This window comes from Leptodactylus fuscus, chromosome 2, assembly GCF_031893055.1.
Source record: "Leptodactylus fuscus isolate aLepFus1 chromosome 2, aLepFus1.hap2, whole genome shotgun sequence".
NCBI lineage: Eukaryota > Metazoa > Chordata > Amphibia > Anura > Leptodactylidae > Leptodactylus > Leptodactylus fuscus.
Window position 1 is genome coordinate 163,496,192 of NC_134266.1, and position 19,218 is coordinate 163,515,409.

General features: G+C 41.5%; 1 protein-coding gene across 4 annotated transcripts in view; it reads right to left on the bottom strand.

Moving 5' to 3' along the window:
* IMPG2 (interphotoreceptor matrix proteoglycan 2) overlaps positions 1-17,619 on the bottom strand; it is a 65,662-nt gene extending 48,043 nt beyond the window's left edge. For all 4 annotated transcript variants that reach the window (XM_075265034.1, XM_075265033.1, XM_075265032.1 and 1 more), the window contains exons 1-3: positions 17,535-17,619; positions 17,347-17,434; positions 13,275-13,523 (exon numbers count right to left, since the gene is read on the bottom strand). In XM_075265034.1, the coding sequence (XP_075121135.1) occupies positions 13,275-13,523; positions 17,347-17,425 (328 nt within the window). In that variant the 5' untranslated portion in view covers positions 17,426-17,434; positions 17,535-17,619. The remainder of the gene's footprint in view (positions 1-13,274; positions 13,524-17,346; positions 17,435-17,534) is intronic.
* Between the last annotated feature and the right edge of the window lie 1,599 nt (positions 17,620-19,218).

Here is a 19,218-nt window from a genome sequence, read left to right on the forward strand (position 1 = left end):
ACAATGCGCCAGTCAACTGGATGCCCTGACGGCAACTGCGTCACATCATCGTCGATGAGGGTGGGTTGCTGGTCATCCACCACCAAATCGAACGGAGATGGAGGAGACTCTAGTGTTTGAGCATCTGGACACAGATGCTCCTCTGTTAGGTTCGTGGAATCGTGACGTGGAGAGGCAGGTTGAGGGACAATGAAAGGAGCGGAGAACAGCTCTGGGGAGCAGGGACAGTTTGGGTTATTGTTCTGTAAAGCTTCGGAATTTTGGGAGGAAGGAAGACAAGACTGTTGGGTAATAGGAGGAGAGGAGGCAGAGTCTGACTGGCTGCTGGACAATGTGCTGTAAGCGTTCTCTGACAGCCATTGCAAGACCTGTTCCTGGTTCTCGGGCCTACTAAGGTTTGTACCCTGCAGTTTAGTTAATGTGGCAAGCAACCCTGGCACTGTGGAGTGGCGCAATGCTTGCTGCCCCACAGGAGTAGGCACGGGACGCCCTGTGGCTTCACTGCTACCTTGCTCCCCAGAACCATTCCCCCGACCTCGCCCACGGCCTCGTCCACGTCCCTTTCCGGGAGCCTTGCGCATTTTGAATTCCTAGTTAGAAATTGGCACTGTATACCAGTAGTAAAAATTGTGGGTGCACGTAACCCCAATATATTCTTTGAATTCCCAGTCAGACACTGGCACTATATGGCAGTAGCAAGAAATGAGGGTATTTGTATTCCCAATATACTCTTTGAATTCCCAGTCAGACAATGGCACTGTATACCAGTAGTAAAAATTGTGGGTGCACGTAACCCCAATATATTCTTTGAATTCCCAGTCAGACACTGGCACTATATGGCAGTAGCAAGAAATGAGGGTATTTGTATTCCCAATATACTCTTTGAATTCCCAGTCAGACAATGGCACTGTATACCAGTAGTAAAAATTGTGGGTGCACGTAACCCCAATATATTCTTTGAATTACCAGTCAGAAACTGGCACTATATGGCAGTAGCAAGAAATGAGGGTATTTATAACCCCAATATATTCTTTGAATTCCCAGTCAGACAATGGCACTGTATACCAGTAGTAAAAATTGTGGGTGCACGTAACCCCAATATATTCTTTGAATTACCAGTCAGAAACTGGCACTATATGGCAGTAGCAAGAAATGAGGGTATTTGTATTCCCAATATACTCTTTGAATTCCCAGTCAGACAATGGCACTGTATACCAGTAGTAAAAATTGTGGGTGCACGTAACCCCAATATATTCTTTGAATTACCAGTCAGAAACTGGCACTATATGGCAGTAGCAAGAAATGAGGGTATTTATAACCCCAATATATTCTTTGAATTCCCAGTCAGACAATGGCACTGTATACCAGTAGTAAAAATTGTGGGTGCACGTAACCCCAATATATTCTTTGAATTCCCAGTCAGAAACTGGCACTATATGGCAGTAGCAAGAAATGAGGGTATTTGTATTCCCAATATACTCTTTGAATTCCCAGTCAGACAATGGCACTGTATACCAGTAGTAAAAATTGTGGGTGCACGTAACCCCAATATATTCTTTGAATTACCAGTCAGAAACTGGCACTATATGGCAGTAGCAAGAAATGAGGGTATTTATAACCCCAATATATTCTTTGAATTCCCAGTCAGACAATGGCACTGTATACCAGTAGTAAAAATTGTGGGTGCACGTAACCCCAATATATTCTTTGAATTCCCAGTCAGAAACTGGCACTATATGGCAGTAGCAAGAAATGAGGGTATTTGTATTCCCAATATATTCTTTGAATTCCCAGTCAGACAATGGCACTGTATACCAGTAGTAAAAATTGTGGGTGCACGTAACCCCAATATATTCTTTGAATTACCAGTCAGAAACTGGCACTATATGGCAGTAGCAAGAAATGAGGGTATTTATAACCCCAATATATTCTTTGAATTCCCAGTCAGACAATGGCACTGTATACCAGTAGTAAAAATTGTGGGTGCACGTAACCCCAATATATTCTTTGAATTACCAGTCAGAAACTGGCACTATATGGCAGTAGCAAGAAATGAGGGTATTTGTATTCCCAATATACTCTTTGAATTCCCAGTCAGACAATGGCACTGTATACCAGTAGTAAAAATTGTGGGTGCACGTAACCCCAATATATTCTTTGAATTACCAGTCAGAAACTGGCACTATATGGCAGTAGCAAGAAATGAGGGTATTTATAACCCCAATATATTCTTTGAATTCCCAGTCAGACAATGGCACTGTATACCAGTAGTAAAAATTGTGGGTGCACGTAACCCCAATATATTCTTTGAATTCCCAGTCAGAAACTGGCACTATATGGCAGTAGCAAGAAATGAGGGTATTTGTATTCCCAATATACTCTTTGAATTCCCAGTCAGACAATGGCACTGTATACCAGTAGTAAAAATTGTGGGTGCACGTAACCCCAATATATTCTTTGAATTACCAGTCAGAAACTGGCACTATATGGCAGTAGCAAGAAATGAGGGTATTTATAACCCCAATATATTCTTTGAATTCCCAGTCAGACAATGGCACTGTATACCAGTAGTAAAAATTGTGGGTGCACGTAACCCCAATATATTCTTTGAATTCCCAGTCAGAAACTGGCACTATATGGCAGTAGCAAGAAATGAGGGTATTTGTATTCCCAATATATTCTTTGAATTCCCAGTCAGACAATGGCACTGTATACCAGTAGTAAAAATTGTGGGTGCACGTAACCCCAATATATTCTTTGAATTACCAGTCAGAAACTGGCACTATATGGCAGTAGCAAGAAATGAGGGTATTTATAACCCCAATATATTCTTTGAATTCCCAGTCAGACAATGGCACTGTATACCAGTAGTAAAAATTGTGGGTGCACGTAACCCCAATATATTCTTTGAATTCCCAGTCAGAAACTGGCACTATATGGCAGTAGCAAGAAATGAGGGTATTTGTATTCCCAATATACTCTTTGAATTCCCAGTCAGACAATGGCACTGTATACCAGTAGTAAAAATTGTGGGTGCACGTAACCCCAATATATTCTTTGAATTACCAGTCAGAAACTGGCACTATATGGCAGTAGCAAGAAATGAGGGTATTTGTATTCCCAATATATTCTTTGAATTCCCAGTCAGACAATGGCACTGTATACCAGTAGTAAAAATTGTGGGTGTATATAGCCCCAATTCTATTGCTAGGGGACTTGCAGGGTATTTCTGGGGTGAAGGTGGGGGGGCACACCGTTGGAACGGGTATCGGGGTATATATCGGGTATACGGGAATACACTGACAGTGTATTCCATTCAGGATCCTGGGAAAGCTGGGTTGCGGCGATTGAGCCCGTCAGTGCCACGTTACACTGACAAGCTTCTCCCTGGAATTTAGCTCTTACAAGAGCTGTTGGTTGTCTTCTCCTTCCTATCCTAGCCTGTCCCTGCCTACCCAGAATCTAAGCCCTAGCTAGCTGGACGGAAACCTCCGTCCTCGGTGAATTGCAAGCTCAGAATGACGCGAAGCTGGGCGGCGCTGTTCTTTTAAATTAGAGGTCACATGTTTTCGGCAGCCAATGGGTTTTGCCTACTTTTTTCAACGTCACCGGTGTCGTAGTTCCTGTCCCACCTACCCTGCGCTGTTATTGGAGCAAAAAAGGCGCCAGGGAAGGTGGGAGGGGAATCGAGTAATGGCGCACTTTACCACGCGGTGTTCGATTCGATTCGAACATGCCGAACAGCCTAATATCCGATCGAACATGAGTTCGATAGAACACTGTTTGCTCATCTCTAATTGCAACAGAATCACATTGTGGGTTGTTTTTTTTAACTGCAGTACTTTTTGGTTGTGGCTTGCTATGTGGGGCCTTAGCCTTATGGTCATTTATCATCTTTTTAAACTGCAGTTATCAAAAGATATTGTAATATATGCTCCTCAACAATGAAATTTCAGCACCAAGAAGGACAAGATAAAAGGTTATGCAATTCAAGGAATTAGCAGGTATTGATAAAATCTTCAAATGATCAGTGGCAAGTAATAGGGGCCTAAATGCCAGATTGAGGCCGAAGCCCTATGTGGTGGAGACACTGAGGAAAAAAAGTGGCGTCTTACAGTCACAGAAAAGTGGACTGGGGTTCTTGGTTCTATTTTGACCTAAGGCAACATCTGTGTGGAATCTGTATGTTCTCCCTGAGCATGTGTGAATTTTCTCTGGGTACTCCAGTTTTCTCCCACATGCCAAAAATATATCGATAGGTAAATTGGCTTCCTATAAACCTATGGACCCTTGTGGATGTTGGAAAAGCTCATTACAAATGTTTGTAAATGTCATCCACTGGCATGCCAGTTACCACCACCACTTGTTGCAGACCAATAAGGACAGAATACTTGAACTGAGAGACCTTGTTTACCAGTAGATTACTATGGGCCTAGTCTGAGATGTCAGAACTGTTCAACATTATTTGCCCCAGTGGTTGGGAGGACAATGCTGATAGCAAGAAGTGCACAAAGATTGAAAGAATGGTGCATAGTAATCCATTCTGTACTGCAAGTGAAAATGGACATCACATCCCAAGCCTAGAGTGGCAAAGCATGGTGACAGAAACCATCATAAGGCATCGGCATGACATTGGCCTACAAGCTAAATATCCAGCTAAAGATGTTTTCTTGCCTCACACCACTCAGTCCCACTTTTTGCAATGAAAGCCAGAGTTTGTTGTGGAGACCACGTTTCATAAACATGTAATGAAGATGCCTTCAAAAGGAAACATCACACTGGTCCTACTCACAGGATTATGGTGTGGGGTGGTATAATGTATGGTAGCTGGACCCCACTAGTCTTCATTTCAGGTACACTAATATCCCAGCATTATATTGGTGCCATTTTTCAACAAGACACAACCCCGGTGGGAGACACCAGAGAATGGGGGACAAGTGAGTATGGGTTTGTTTGTTTTAAATCCTCTTCTGCCTCCTTGCTCAAAACTGTATATCCTGCACAACCCCTTTATATTATACGGGTGTTAGCCTACTCTACATCAATGTTTGCCATCACTTCATGGCATGACAGTCCATTAATGCTTTTTTTTAAATTCGATATTCTATATAAATAAATATATATGTGTTTATTCCACACAGCAAGGTTATAGTTGTTATATAACTGATACCCCGCTGTTTAACACTGCTAATAATCAGTTCTAAATCCTACTTCTTCCAACCATGGCCAAGTCAGCTCTTTATCCAGCTTAGTTTAGGGATATGCTATGGTCTTAAAAATACCAGGAGCTTAGGTTTGCTTACTACCTATGTGGGATCCCAGTGTGTTTAATGTATAGTTGACAAACATGAAAAATGCTACATACAGTTTTTACATCCAGTTTCTAGATCAAATGTAACATAATAGTTGTTTTCTTTTACAGTTCAGACAACACAGATTGTGGTCATGACAGATTTTTTTTCCGGAAAGAGGGCATGCAAGTACTGTAAAACACTGGGATTTTCCGCCATGGACAAATTTTGGCGTTTCCAGCCCGTGGGGCCCTGGCCTTAGGCTGAAGCCCCACGTTGCGGAAGCAGCTTTTTTTATTTCAGATTTTGCTGCGGTTTTTTGAGCCAAAGCAAAGAATGGCTACAAAAGGATTGGGAAATATATAAGAAATTCTTATACTTCTCCATTCTGCTCAATCTACTCCTGGCTTTGGCTCAAAAATGCGCAACAAAATCTGCAACAAAAAAAGCTGCATTTCCGCAACGTGGGGCTTCAGCTTTAGGCTAAGGCCCCACATTGTGGAAATGCAGCTTTTTTTGTTGCAGATTTTGCTATGTTCTTTTGAGCCAATGTCAAGAATGGATACAAAAGGAATAGGAAATATGTTAAAAGTACTGATACTTCTACCTTTTGCTCAATTCATTCCTGGCTTTGGCTCAAAAAAAAAAAAAAAAAAGCAACAAAATCTGCAACAAAAAAAGCTGCTTTTCCGCAACATGGGGTCTTAACCTTACACCACAGGAGATATCAAAAGACCTGCATGGTACAGGGCTGCGGATGACAGATTACTAACATAACAGCCCCTTCTCTGACATTACTTTTCAGATATTGGCTGAAGCTTCAGCTTTTACACTTACTAAGAACTCTCTGCTCCCTTTCAGGTAAGTCCCCTGGATTACTGTTCCTAATGTAGGAGTAAGCAGCTAAAAGGGAATAGAAAGCTCATGATGTTGTCAATGCTATTTCAGCCCATGTAGTGGGTAGGAAGAGCATGAAGTCTGTGAAGTTCTATCTCAATAGTACAGACAAGATAAGTAAAGCCACAGATGGAAGCCTCATCTATCAGATATTTTGATATATCCACAGGATATGCAATAAATGTCTAAAATGAAAATACGGCTCCAATGGTTCAGCTAATTTCCCATAAAAAAACAAGAAAGTTAATAGTGTAAAGGAGCTAAGTTAAGCATCTTTGTGCATGACAAGTAACAGTGACCTAAACTGGTCGGTCACCACAATGAATGACAGCAAGCAGGGATTTTCTTGTGCTCCATAGCAGTAGTGCACATGGGGCAGAGACAAACATCAAAAGCTATAAAATAGAAATCCCACATTCTAAATGAAAACTGAATTGTTATAAGCCAGTGCAAGCCACTTCACTACATGTATTGTGGGATAACTTACCGTATATACTCGAGTACAAGCTGAGTTTTTCCAGCACAGTTTTTGTGCTGAAAAAGTGCTCCTCGGCTTATACTAGAGTCATTAGGGTAATTTTCTGCAAGCAGGCCAGGAACGAAGACCCCGCCCCTCCACTGCTCCATCACACGCTGGGTGATGTGGCCACATAAGCTAAGACCCGCACCCGGCGTGTGTCTGCTTCCTGGCGTGCTAGCAGAAGTACCATAAGTACTTCTGCAGTTTGAAATGTACAGCATCGCAATGCTCCTGGCAGTAGCGTGGCGATGCTGCGGCCCCGACACCTGCCCCGGTGTGTGTATGCCGGGTCCGGATGCCGGGTCTTTAAGGGCCGGTTCACACATGCTGATGTGTTCCGTCTGTAAGGAGTCCGCATGAGGACCCTTTGCAGTTCAAGCGCACAGGCCCCATAGACTATAATGGGTTCCGTGGGTTTGCTGTGCACTGTCCGCACGAACGATTCATGCGGGCAGTGCGCGGCAAGCCCACGGACCCATTATAGTATATGGGGCACGTACACTTGAACTGCACAGCGCTTGCAGTTGCGCTTGTGTTCCGCACATCAGCATGTGTAGGCCGGGCATAAGTGTAATGGCGCCGCTGCAGAGCGATCGCCATAGAAGCCGACACCACCGCTGTAAATGCCGGAGCTGCTTTGGCATCTCCACTGTAAGAGTTACAGCAGAGGTGCCTTCTGGAGTTGTCCTTCCCCCCCCCCCCCCCCCCTCCAAGTTTAAAATTAGCCCCGGGGCCGGTCCCCACTGACCCTATACCTTAAAAGTTGCAGGCCGGCTCCTGCAAGATGAGCTCACAGGAGCCGACCTGTTTCGATGACAGCCGAGAGCCTAATGAAGGCTCCCAGGCCTGTCATCGCTATATTACTATTGCGGCTGGTCTATGACCCTCCGCAGTAGTAATGTAGAGAATCTCCCATAGACGGCAATACACTTGTATTGCCGTCTATGGGACTTGCAATCAAATGACTGCAGGTTCAAGTCCCCTAGAGGGGGGCTAATAAAACAGTGAAAAAAAAAAGTTTTGAAAAATATAATAATAAATAAAAGTTCTAAATCACTCCTTTCCCTAGAATACATATAAGGGCGGGTTCACACCAGCACCCAATCTCTGTTATGCAGGTTTCCGCTTTCTGTCGGCAGAAGACGGAAACCAACATTCACTGTCTGCCCGTGAGCGTCTTCTGCTCTCCGAGGCGAAACCGTTTTTTCTTTTACCGGACACAAAGTCCTGCATGTTCGACTTTGTGTCCGGTTTAAAAAAAAACGGTTTCGCCGCAGAGAGCAGAAGACGCTTTGGGTTTGAAAACTGCCTGCCGATTTCAGTCTCTTGCCCAGTTTCTCGGGCAGGAAATGGAAACCTGTATAATGGAGATCGGGTGCAGGTGTGAACCTGCCCTCAAAGCAGAAAATTACTGTGAAACACATACACATTAGGTATCCCTGTGTCTGAAAGTGCCCGGTCTACTGAATATAGGGTATCTGCAGTGTTCCTGTTCCATCGGGAAGGGGTTAATAGGAGCACTGCAGATACCCTATATTCAGCCAGGCTAAGTTCCAAGTAGGGGGGAAAAAAGACAGTCCTCCAGCTCAGGGAAGGGGCAGACAGACAACCAAAACACCTCCTCCCCTTCCCCAGCAACTACCGCACCCAAAAACTCCGACCATTTTAATTTTTGAAATTTTCCAGTAGCTGCTGCATTTCCCCCCCCTCGGCTTATACTTGAGTCAATAAGTTTCCCAGGTTTTTTTGTGGTAAAATTAGGGGTCTCGGCTTATACTCGAGTATATACGGTATATACATGTGAAAGGCTAAGTTTTCCTTTGAATGCCATTTTGCAATTTCTGTGATCTGTATTAGAGTTCAGGTCTGTGTTCACAGTTGATCTCGTTGACATACACATCCCTTAGAGATTAGCTGAGTTTCTATAAGCTAGTATTTATTACATCACGTTGCTGTACATGCCTTTAACACGACAGAATACACTCACCGGCCACTTTATTAGGTACACCTGTCCAACTGCTCGTTAACACTTAATTTCTAATCAGCCAATCACATGGCGGCAACTCAGTGCATTTAGGCATGTAGACATGGTCAAGACAATCTCCTGCAGTTCAAACCGAGCATCAGTATGGGGAAGAAAGGTGATTTGAGTGCCTTTGAACGTGGCATGGTTGTTGGTACCAGAAGGGCTGGTCTGAGTATTTCAGAAACTGCTGATCTACTGGGATTTTCACGCACAACCATCTCTAGGGTTTATAGAGAATGGTCCGAAAAAGAAAAAACATCCAGTGAGCGGCAGTTCTGTGGGTGTAAATGCGTTGTTGATGCCAGAGGTCAGAGGAGAATGGCCAGACTGGTTTGAGCTGATAGAAAGGCAACAGTGACTCAAATAGCCACCCGTTACAACCAAGGTAGCCAGAAGAGCATCTCTGAACGCACAGTATGTCGAACTTTGAGGCAGATGGGCTACAGCAGCAGAAGACCACACCGGGTGCCACTCCTTTCAGCTAAGAACAGGAAACTGAGGCTACAATTTGCACAAGCTCATCGAAATTGGACAATTGAAGATTGGAAAAACGTTGCCTGGTCTGATGAGTCTCGATTTCTGCTGCGACATTCGGATGGTAGGGTCAGAATTTGGCGTCAACAACATGAAAGCATGGATCCATCCTGCCTTGTATCAACGGTTCAGGCTGGTGGTGGTGGTGTCATGGTGTGGGGAATATTTTCTTGGCACTCTTTGGGCCCCTTGGTACCAATTGAGCATCGTTGCAACGCCAAAGCCTACCTGAGTATTGTTGCTGACCATGTCCATCCCTTTATGACCACAATGTACCCAACATCTGATGGCTACTTTCAGCAGGATAATGCGCCATGTCATAAAGCTGGAATCATCTCAGACTGATTTCTTGAACATGACAATGAGTTCACTGTACTCCAATGGCCTCCACAGTCACCAGATCTCAATCCAATAGAGCATCTTTGGGATGTGGTGGAACGGGAGATTCGCATCATGGATGTGCAGCCGACAAATCTGCGGCAACTGTGTGATGCCATCATGTCAATATGGACCAAAATCTCTGAGGAATGCTTCCAGCACCTTGTAGAATCTATGCCACGAAGAATTGAGGCAGTTCTGAAGGCAAAAGGGGGTCCAACCCGTTACTAGCATGGTGTACCTAATAAAGTGGCCGGTGAGTGTACAAATCACAAGAGCAAGTTTGTCAGCAGACACTGAGCCAGCAGGGAGTGCTAGGAGATTTTAAGGTGGCAAAATATCCAGCATTGGTTTTATTACATAAATAGAAAGCACTAGCCCATTTAATTGTTTGATGAAAGATATATGGATCTGTCATCCCCCTGCTTAGTTAAGGAGTGCAGGAAATTGTATGGTTTCTTCCTGTGCTGTGATCTCTTGACTTAGGGCCACATGTCAGAGGGCTGCCTCTCCTTCCCATGTATGTTAACATGTCAATGATCACATGAACACATTTTTAATGGCCATCACAGCTGTTTTTACAAACAATAACAAAGAATAAGTGTATTCACATCTGTTGTTTTTTTTTTTTTTTGATAGATAGAAAAAAAAGTCAGAGACAGGCCTAAGACTTCCCACACCATGTGGTCACATAATTGTGGACATACTGAAATGAACAAGTGGGAAATGTTCAGTCACATTGATGAAAGATGAACAGAGCACAAATCAGAGGATTCTAAAACTATGAATCCCATCTCAGAATCAGATGTTAAAGGGGTATTCCCACCTCACATACTCATCAGTCTTTACTGCTGTAAAATCTTCTTTCTTCCTGGTTTCTTGCATCATTTGGTGGACGGGGTTTCACATGCAACCTGCAGTTAAGCTCCGCCCCCAAATTAGCATGTAGCTCCACCCACCCACATTGGAATATGAAGTACAGGCAGGAGCAGCTCCATTCTGTGTTGCATACAGAGACTGCCTGTCTCTGCCATAATTGTATTAGTTAGCCTGATAACTGGGAGAACAGAAGAAATGAAAGCAGCTCCTCTCCCCTATCTGCTAACAGGGATCTAGGTCACGTGGTGTAGACACAGGAATAGCTAGATACACAGGCTCGCTCCCTGCACTTAGCCCCACCTGCCTCCTCTGAGACCAGGCAGATATATCACTTGACTCATGAGCAGCTAAGTCAGGGCTGTGGCCACAAAGAATTGAATAAAGTAAGATAGTGGACAAACAAAGCAGTTTTGCTGAAGCAATGTATTTAGGAAAAGTCTTACATCCACATTAACAAGCAGTATAAATAGGATCCTTGTGATGGGACAACCCCTTTAAGGAGGTGATCCACAGCAATATTGGCGGTCATTTACTATAAAGGTAACTTTTTGTTGGCTAGAACTGTCTAGAGCACATCTAATTTGGTTAATTTTAAGAGGCTTGATAGTTACTTTAAGTCTGAAGCTTGTAGATTATCGATAGAGCTGTAGACTAAATATACTACTTGAATTGTCAGAGTAACTCTAGGTTCACATTTGTGCCTGGTATCGTCCACTGCCAAATCATTTAGAAAAACAAGCTTTTGGGCCAAAAAGGATTCCAAATAGTTACAAAGCGGATACCCGAATCAGTTTTTTTAGATAGATTAGTCAATGGGTGTCCATCAAAAAAACTGTCCGTTTGTGTCCATTTATGTTGAGTTTATGTCTGTTTTTGAAATATCCATTTTTTTCTCCCTTCTTCATTCTGAGCATGTACAGATTAGCATTTGTTTGTAATCCATTTCTGTCCAGCTTCCGTAGACTTCAATGTTAAAAAAACGGATTGGTTGCTGTCCCTCTGGTATCCTTATTTTTTGGATGGGGTAAAAGTCCTGCAAGTCCAACTTTTTCTTCACCCAGAAGAGTGGATACCAAATGGAGATGCTCCAAACGTACAACTGAAGATGGTTTTTACAGCCCAATAAAATTGATGGGTTTTAAAATGGACCTTTCAGAATCAGTTTTTGATCATTTTGAGACAGTTTCAAAGACTGATTTCGATCAGAGAGACAAATGCTAATGTGAAACCAGCCTAAGGCTTCATTCATACAGCTGTGATATAGGAATATGATTGGAATGGCTTCCCTGCTCTGTGCTTATAGAATTCAATACTGTTTTAGGCACTAGGTATATGATTAATTCACAGTTCATGGTCAGGTTAGTAATTAAAAAGTCCTATATGACTTTGTGTGATTCACCAATGCTTTACTTGAGTAGACACAGCTTCTTTAGGTGCCTACAACTGTAGACTTATTATGTAAGTGAGTTTAGTCTGCCACAATAAATAAACAGCTTGAACTCTGGTACACGTTTAGCCAGACACTATATAGTAAGAGCTTGACATAATACATTTGTGAATAACTATTGACTAGGAGCAAGCACCACAAAAGTAACTCAACAACTCTGAATTATATGGCTAAAGCCATTCGAAACAAACCCTTGGACAAGTAGACTAGGCTACTTACGGTATAAATAGAGATGAGTGAATATACTCGATCGAATACCTCGGCCGCATAGCTCTCGGTGCAAAAACACTTCCGGGGCAGTTATAAACACATGTATGATCACTTCTAGCCCATGTAACTAGACCAAGATGACAAAATCATCATCCGACAAGAAAGATACAAAAAAAAACTGCCTACAGTATAAAAACACAAGATTTCAGTCCTAACAATCCTGATTTGTGTACACAAAAACTGCAAAGCTCTGACTGATGTGCAGGAAAGAGCGGAAAATGTAATAAAATTCATATTTTCAGTGGACTCACAGTATGTATATTTAAGTTGGAAACTATTATGTTCACAGTTCCTTTTTCATGGTTCAATCAATTTTTATGGAGAAGAATTTTCATATAAAAACAATACAACTCAAAACAAGTGCATGCTTTCTGGTCGGACATTAGCATTTACAATATAAGGCCTAGCTAGAACAGAGAACCCAAAGAGTCTGAAACTACTAAATAGCCAAAACTTATCAAGGAAAATTCAATTACCTATAAGAACAGTTGCATTGGGTAATCTACAGTGTATAGCCAGTAATGACTCAGGTGAGAGAGGAAGAGGAGCAGAAAATTCGAGAAAAAGAAAAAGGAGTATAGTTCCCCTTTTATATATTATCTTGAGTCAGTACATATGACTATAGAATTCTGTATGAAGCAGCTACAAGATATTATTCAAGGTAGTATCTATGAAAATAAAGCCTATAAAAGGAGCACTGTAGAGAGAATGGTAGACCCTAATGCCATGTATTATTTTGTAGATCTAAAAGATATCAAATAGTACTAATTCACATATCTTATAGTTCAAAAGAAGTTAACACAAGCCTTTGGCACGATAAGTGCCAAGCACGTAATAGATCGCTGCATTAATCTTCCCAAGATCCTTTTAGTGCTGACTCACGCCATCCCTTACTAACACACCGTAGCTTTGGAACCTACAATGACATGTTAGCAGCTTACTACGGGGATAAATGAATTTTCTATTTTTGACATAGATTTTACAAACATACTTTCAAGGTCTATGTGAAGAATGTGAGGATTTGTACTTTACCTCTGAGTTTAAAAAAGTTCATATGATTCACAAGAGCTTGTTCAAATGTTTCTTCTGGGCAAACCTTCACTCCACTGGGAAATAAAATGGCTCTCTTTTTCCTTTTGAGGAAACTTCTATAGAGACTGTGAGATTCAGGCACAGGTTGATGGGATTCTGGTACCGACCCACTGCCCTCTTCAATGCTATATTGTATATTTGTAGCTTCTTTATGTCCAATACTGTCGAGTGCTGTTCTGGATTCTATAACTAAATGAGACAAAGAAATATTATACACAGGACTTTATTCAGGTATATAAGTATATAACAAAAGACCATAATGGATTTTATACTGGACAATATCAGATTTGGGTGCAAAATCAAGTTACCAATGACCAGAATTTCAGATACTTAAAGATGCTGTGGATACCAATCACTTAAAGGGATCCTATCATTTAAACCCTTTTTTTCTAGTTGACACGTTGGAATAGCCTTAAGAAAGGCTATTCGTCTCCTACCTTTATAAGTCGTCTCCGGACCGCCGATTTTTGTCGGTATGCAAATGAGTTCTCTCGCAGCGCTGGGGGCGTCCCCAATGTTGCAAGAGAACTCTCTATAGCGACGCCTCTATCTTCTTCAAAAACCGCCTCTTCATCTTCTTCTTCCGACTGGGGTCAGACTTCACAGGCACAGGCCAGCTGCGCACAGGCCAGCTGCGGGCATTTTATGGAGGCCGCTTACTCGCGCATGCGCAGTACGCTCCTGTAGTTCTATGGAGAACAGGAGCGTACTGTGCATGCTTGCATCGGGACCCAGGCAGAACTGACTGCACAGGCGCACAAGTCTGACCACAGCCGGAAGAAGAAGATGAAGAGGCGGTTGCTGAAGAAGATGGAGGCGTCGCTGGAGAGAGTTCTCTTGCAGCATTGGGGAAGCCCCCAGTGCTGTTTGAGCGCTGGGGCCCGCCCCCAGTGCTGCTGGAGAACTCATTTGCATACCGACAAAAAACAGATTTTTCGCCGAACGGCGGGCCAGAGATGACTTATAAAGGTAGGAGACGAATAGCCTTTCTTAAGGCTATTCCAACGTGTGCACTAGAAAAAAGTGTTTAAATGATAGAATCCCTTTAATATAGAGCAGGGGTAGGGAACCTTCGGCTCTCCAGCTGCTGTGAAACTACAACTCCCAGCATGCTCCATTCACTTCCATGGGAGTTCCAAGAACAGCAGAGCAAGTATGCATGCTGGGAGTTGTAGTTTTGCAAGAGCTGGAGAGCCGGACGTTCCCTACCTCTGATATAGAGTGTTGAAAGCTTTAGCAACATTTCTTACAATGTAGTTATATTGATATTAGTCTTTTTATTTAGTTTTGACTTAATTTGTATCTTTTACTCGGAAATATTAGAGACTCTATTGTTTGAGTAACTGTCTGAGTTAGGAATTTCAGAATTCAGAGCTGTGCCCATCGCTAATAGTCTGTATGACAAAAGGGCAAAAGTTCAGCATTTTCAACTGTACTGCTCGGCATTCTCATGGCATACCAAATTTTAATTGATGGAAAAATGTGCCATATATTGTGCTTTACTGGATGATTATTAATAGAATTCTCTCTATTCAGCAAATAAGTACACCATCACATCAGCAGCTTAGACCATGTACACAATCAGATACAGTAGAAAATGTATTTTCTGGGAAAATTTATGGGAAAATTGCTATAAGAAGGAAACCAGTGTGTGTACATTTTTGCAGATAAGACGTATGCATGCACATATTTATACAGACATATAGGGTACCATATCAATACAATCACTATTACATGTATAGGAACACATATACATCTTCACAAATATGTATAAATATATACCGACAGACTTTATATATGTATGCACAGACGTAACTTTGTTATGTAGGGAAAAATTGAACTTAGCAGTGTATTCCCTGCAATGTATATGCTTTATCAGTAATATATAAGCAGGTCCCCAGGGTGGACATAGAAATCATGGGGTCCATCAAACAATCCCAGAATTGGCCATGGTTGTAGAAATAAATGTATTTTCTCTTGATATTTTTAAGTAAATGTGTTTGAAGAATAAATAAAAGAGTCCAGCTGGCAGACAGTATCGCTTTCAGATACAGTTTCCTCCAGGGCCTCCTTTATTTGACTATATAACCCATCATTTATGGGTTAACAATTTCCTGTCAAGAAAGGGGCATGTCTGACAATATCTCAATAAACAAAGCAAAGGGGAAAGACATACCACATATGGACTGACAGACTACGTAAGGCTGGGTTCACACTACCGTCTGTTATGATAGTGTCCGTAAAAAAAAAAAAAAAAAAAAAAAAACAGACACCTATCATAACAGTCATTAACGCAAACTAAATAACGTTAACGTGTCCGTTTTTTCCATTTATTGGATCAGTTAAAGAAACGGACACATTAGTATCAGTTTGTGTCCATTTTTATACTGTCCAATCTTTTTTTTTTTTTTGGGGGGGGTGTTAATTTCTGCTTTCTCAGCAGGCACAGAAAAAAAACGGACAGCATAAAGGCCACCCATCCATTACTGTCCATTACCCATAGACTTTACTGTTAAAAGATAACAGACGCTTGACATCCATCATGTAACCGTTTTTGGTTTTTTGGAGTTTTTTTTAACAGACACAAAAGTCCTGCACGTTTTTGTCCACAAAAACAACAGACATGTGATGAACTGGGTGTATAACAGACACAAATGGTCAGTAACAGACACAAGATAAAATCCCATTGAAATAAATGGAAATTTTAACGGATTTGTGAAGGTTCAGCTAAAATCTTGTTATGGACAATAGCAAAGGACACTACTGACGGTCACCAGTGGTAATGTGAATGCCCCCTAAGAGATCAAAGTGTTGTGAGAGAGTCGCCCCCTCTGGTCACTGTAGCAATTGCCCTCCCTGCCTCCATAGTAGGTATGCCATTACCTGGAGCCCTGATTATTAGATTTGCAGAGTGCAGATGGAGAGGCCAGAATTCTGGTTCTTCTGCCTCTGCTGTTGACAACCCTCTGTATTTTGTAAATATAATCATCAGGGCTCATAAGATAGATAGATAGATAGATAGATAGATAGATAGATAGATAGATGGATATTAAAGCTCATTCGGCACAGGGAATGCATTGATGAGCTTTATTGTTCCCTGCATAACTCCTTTAAATTTTACAGCTACCTAATCAGTTGCAGCCCTCCTTAACTTTTTTCATTGGCTTTCATTGTGAGTTATCACAGCGCTGTGTATTATCAGATTCAAGTTATAAGGGCTACATCTGTACAGTCATATAAAGTAATATGCTTTCATACATACAACACATAATATCTATATAAAATAAATACTTTGATAAAATGTAATACACAATCATATATTCATATATCTAGAATGCATATATAAATAGAACTAATAGGAATACATACATAGAGAGCTGGAGATTCAATTGCACCATACATACACACATAATAAGAGTGCACACAAGAATAAATTAGGTAGATTTTTTGCCCAGATAAAGATATTAAAGTAAAAAAATCTTTATCACTTAATACTTGGCTCTAAGCCCATGACGTGACCTGTCTTCAAATAAAATTTGACACAATGCCCTAGAAGGACGAGCGGGTGATTTCACTAGCAAGTAAAAGCATTCAGAGTTCAGGGTCATTATATCCTTAAACATATTACAGACATTGTATGGAGCCTAAAATATAATCTAAATACAGTTATAAAGCATGAATACAGGCATAACATTACACTATTGTATCTCTGGGTATTGCATTCCAAACTAATGCATAGTAACATATCAAAAAATGTTTGTGCACCCGTGTAGGATAGTACAATGTACACGCTTATGAAAATTATGGGCAATACGGAAGGTTTCATGTTGTTAATGCACACTAAACATCTATGGGCAGGTTTGATCACAAAGGTAGTGCATCATATATAGATATAGCAGAGCTGAAATTGTCATTGAATTCACAAGATTTCCTCAAGTCTTAAGAAAATCTACAACACATAGATAGCACAATGGGTTGTCATGTATCACTTTACATACAGATGACTTGTTACCTGTAGGAGGTTGTAGTTGTCCTTCAAGTACCGTCATGCTGAAGAAGCCCAATATGATTACCCAAGAACAATGAATCATTCTTCCAGACTACGGAAAGAAAGTGCAGGCATATTTACCATAAACATGTAGATATAATAACTAGGCCAATGTCTACTCGCTGGAAAATATGTAATTTCTAATTACTTACTCAAACTTCCAACTTATTTTGGAAACCAGGATGAATGCAAATGACAGCGACTCCAGTTACCAGATGGGAGACAATTTTTTCAGGTTTAATCTGCATGGCTAAGCTCTTTAGCAGAGCTTGTCAAGTGGTTAAGAGACAGACAGCCCATTGATAGGCTGAGCATTTCACACCTAACTGAGCACATCACTTACTGGATCCTAAGTGGTGTGGACTCTCGAGCAGCTTGTGCCTCTCTCATGTTCAATCGCTATTTTTTTTCATTATAATTCTTTATTGTTCTACATGATCAATGCTGGGACGAGTTTTTTGTAATAAGGATAATTCAGAGTGAAAGTCACAGGCTAAAAAAAAATATATTGCCCTATTTGCACATTTGATCATCGGTGCTACTTGGATTTTTTCTAGTTCTTTGAGATTACATTTTCCTGTTAGTTTCAGGCAACAAATACAGTCCTATGAAAAAGTTTGGGCACCCCTATTGATCCTAATCATTTTTAGCTCTAAATATTTTGGTGTTTACAGCAGCCATTTCAGTTTGATATATCTAATAACTGATGGACACAGTAATATTTAAGGATTGAAATGAGGTTTATTGTACTAACAGAAAATGTGCAATATGCATTAAACCAAAATTTGACCAGTGCAAAAGTATGGGCACCTCAACAGAAAAGTGACATTAATATTTAGTAGATCCTCCTTTTGCAAAGATAACAGCCTCTAGTCGCTTCCTGTAGCTTTTAATCAGTTCCTGGATCCTGGATGAAGGTATTTTGGACCATTCCTCTTTACAAAAACAATTCAAGTTCAGTTAAGTTTGATGGTGGCCGAGCATGGACAGCCCTCTTCAAATCATCCCACAGATGTTCAATGATATTCAGGTCTGGGGACTGGGATGGCCATTCCAGTACATTGTAATTGTTCCTCTGCATGAATGCCTGAGTCGATTTGGAGCGGTGTTTTGGATCATTGTCTTGCTGGAATATCTATTCCCGGCGTAACTTCAACTTCGTCACTGATTCTTGAACATTATTCTCAAGAATCTGCTGATACTGAGTGGAATCCATGCGACCCTCAACTTTAACAAGATTCCCGTTGCCGGCATTGGCCACACAGCCACCAAATTTTACAGTGGGTAGCAAGTGGTTTTCTTGAAATGCTGTTTTTTTTGGACACCATGCATAACGCCTTTTTGTATGACCAAACAACTCAATCTTTGTTTCATCAGTCCACAGGACCTTCTTCCAAAATGAAGCTGGCTTGTCCAAATGTGCTTTTGCATACCTCAGGCGACTCTGTTTGTGGCGTGCTTGCAGAAACGGCTTCTTTCTCATCACTCTCCCATACAGCTTCTCCTTGTGCAAAGTGCGCTGTATTGTTGACCGATGCACAGTGACACCATCTGCAGCAAGATGATGCTGCAGCTCTTTGGAGGTGGTCTGTGGATTGTCCTTGACTGTTCTCACCATTCTTCTTCTCTGCTTTTCTGATATTTTTCTTGGCCTGCCACTTCTGGGCTTAACAAGAACTGTCCCTGTGGTCTTCCATTTCCTTACTATGTTCCTCACAGTGGAAACTGACAGGTTAAATCTCTGAGACAACGTTTTGTATCCTTCCCCTGAACAACTATGTTGAACAATCTTTGTTTTCAGATCATTTGAGAGCGGGCTGTCCATGCTCGGCGACC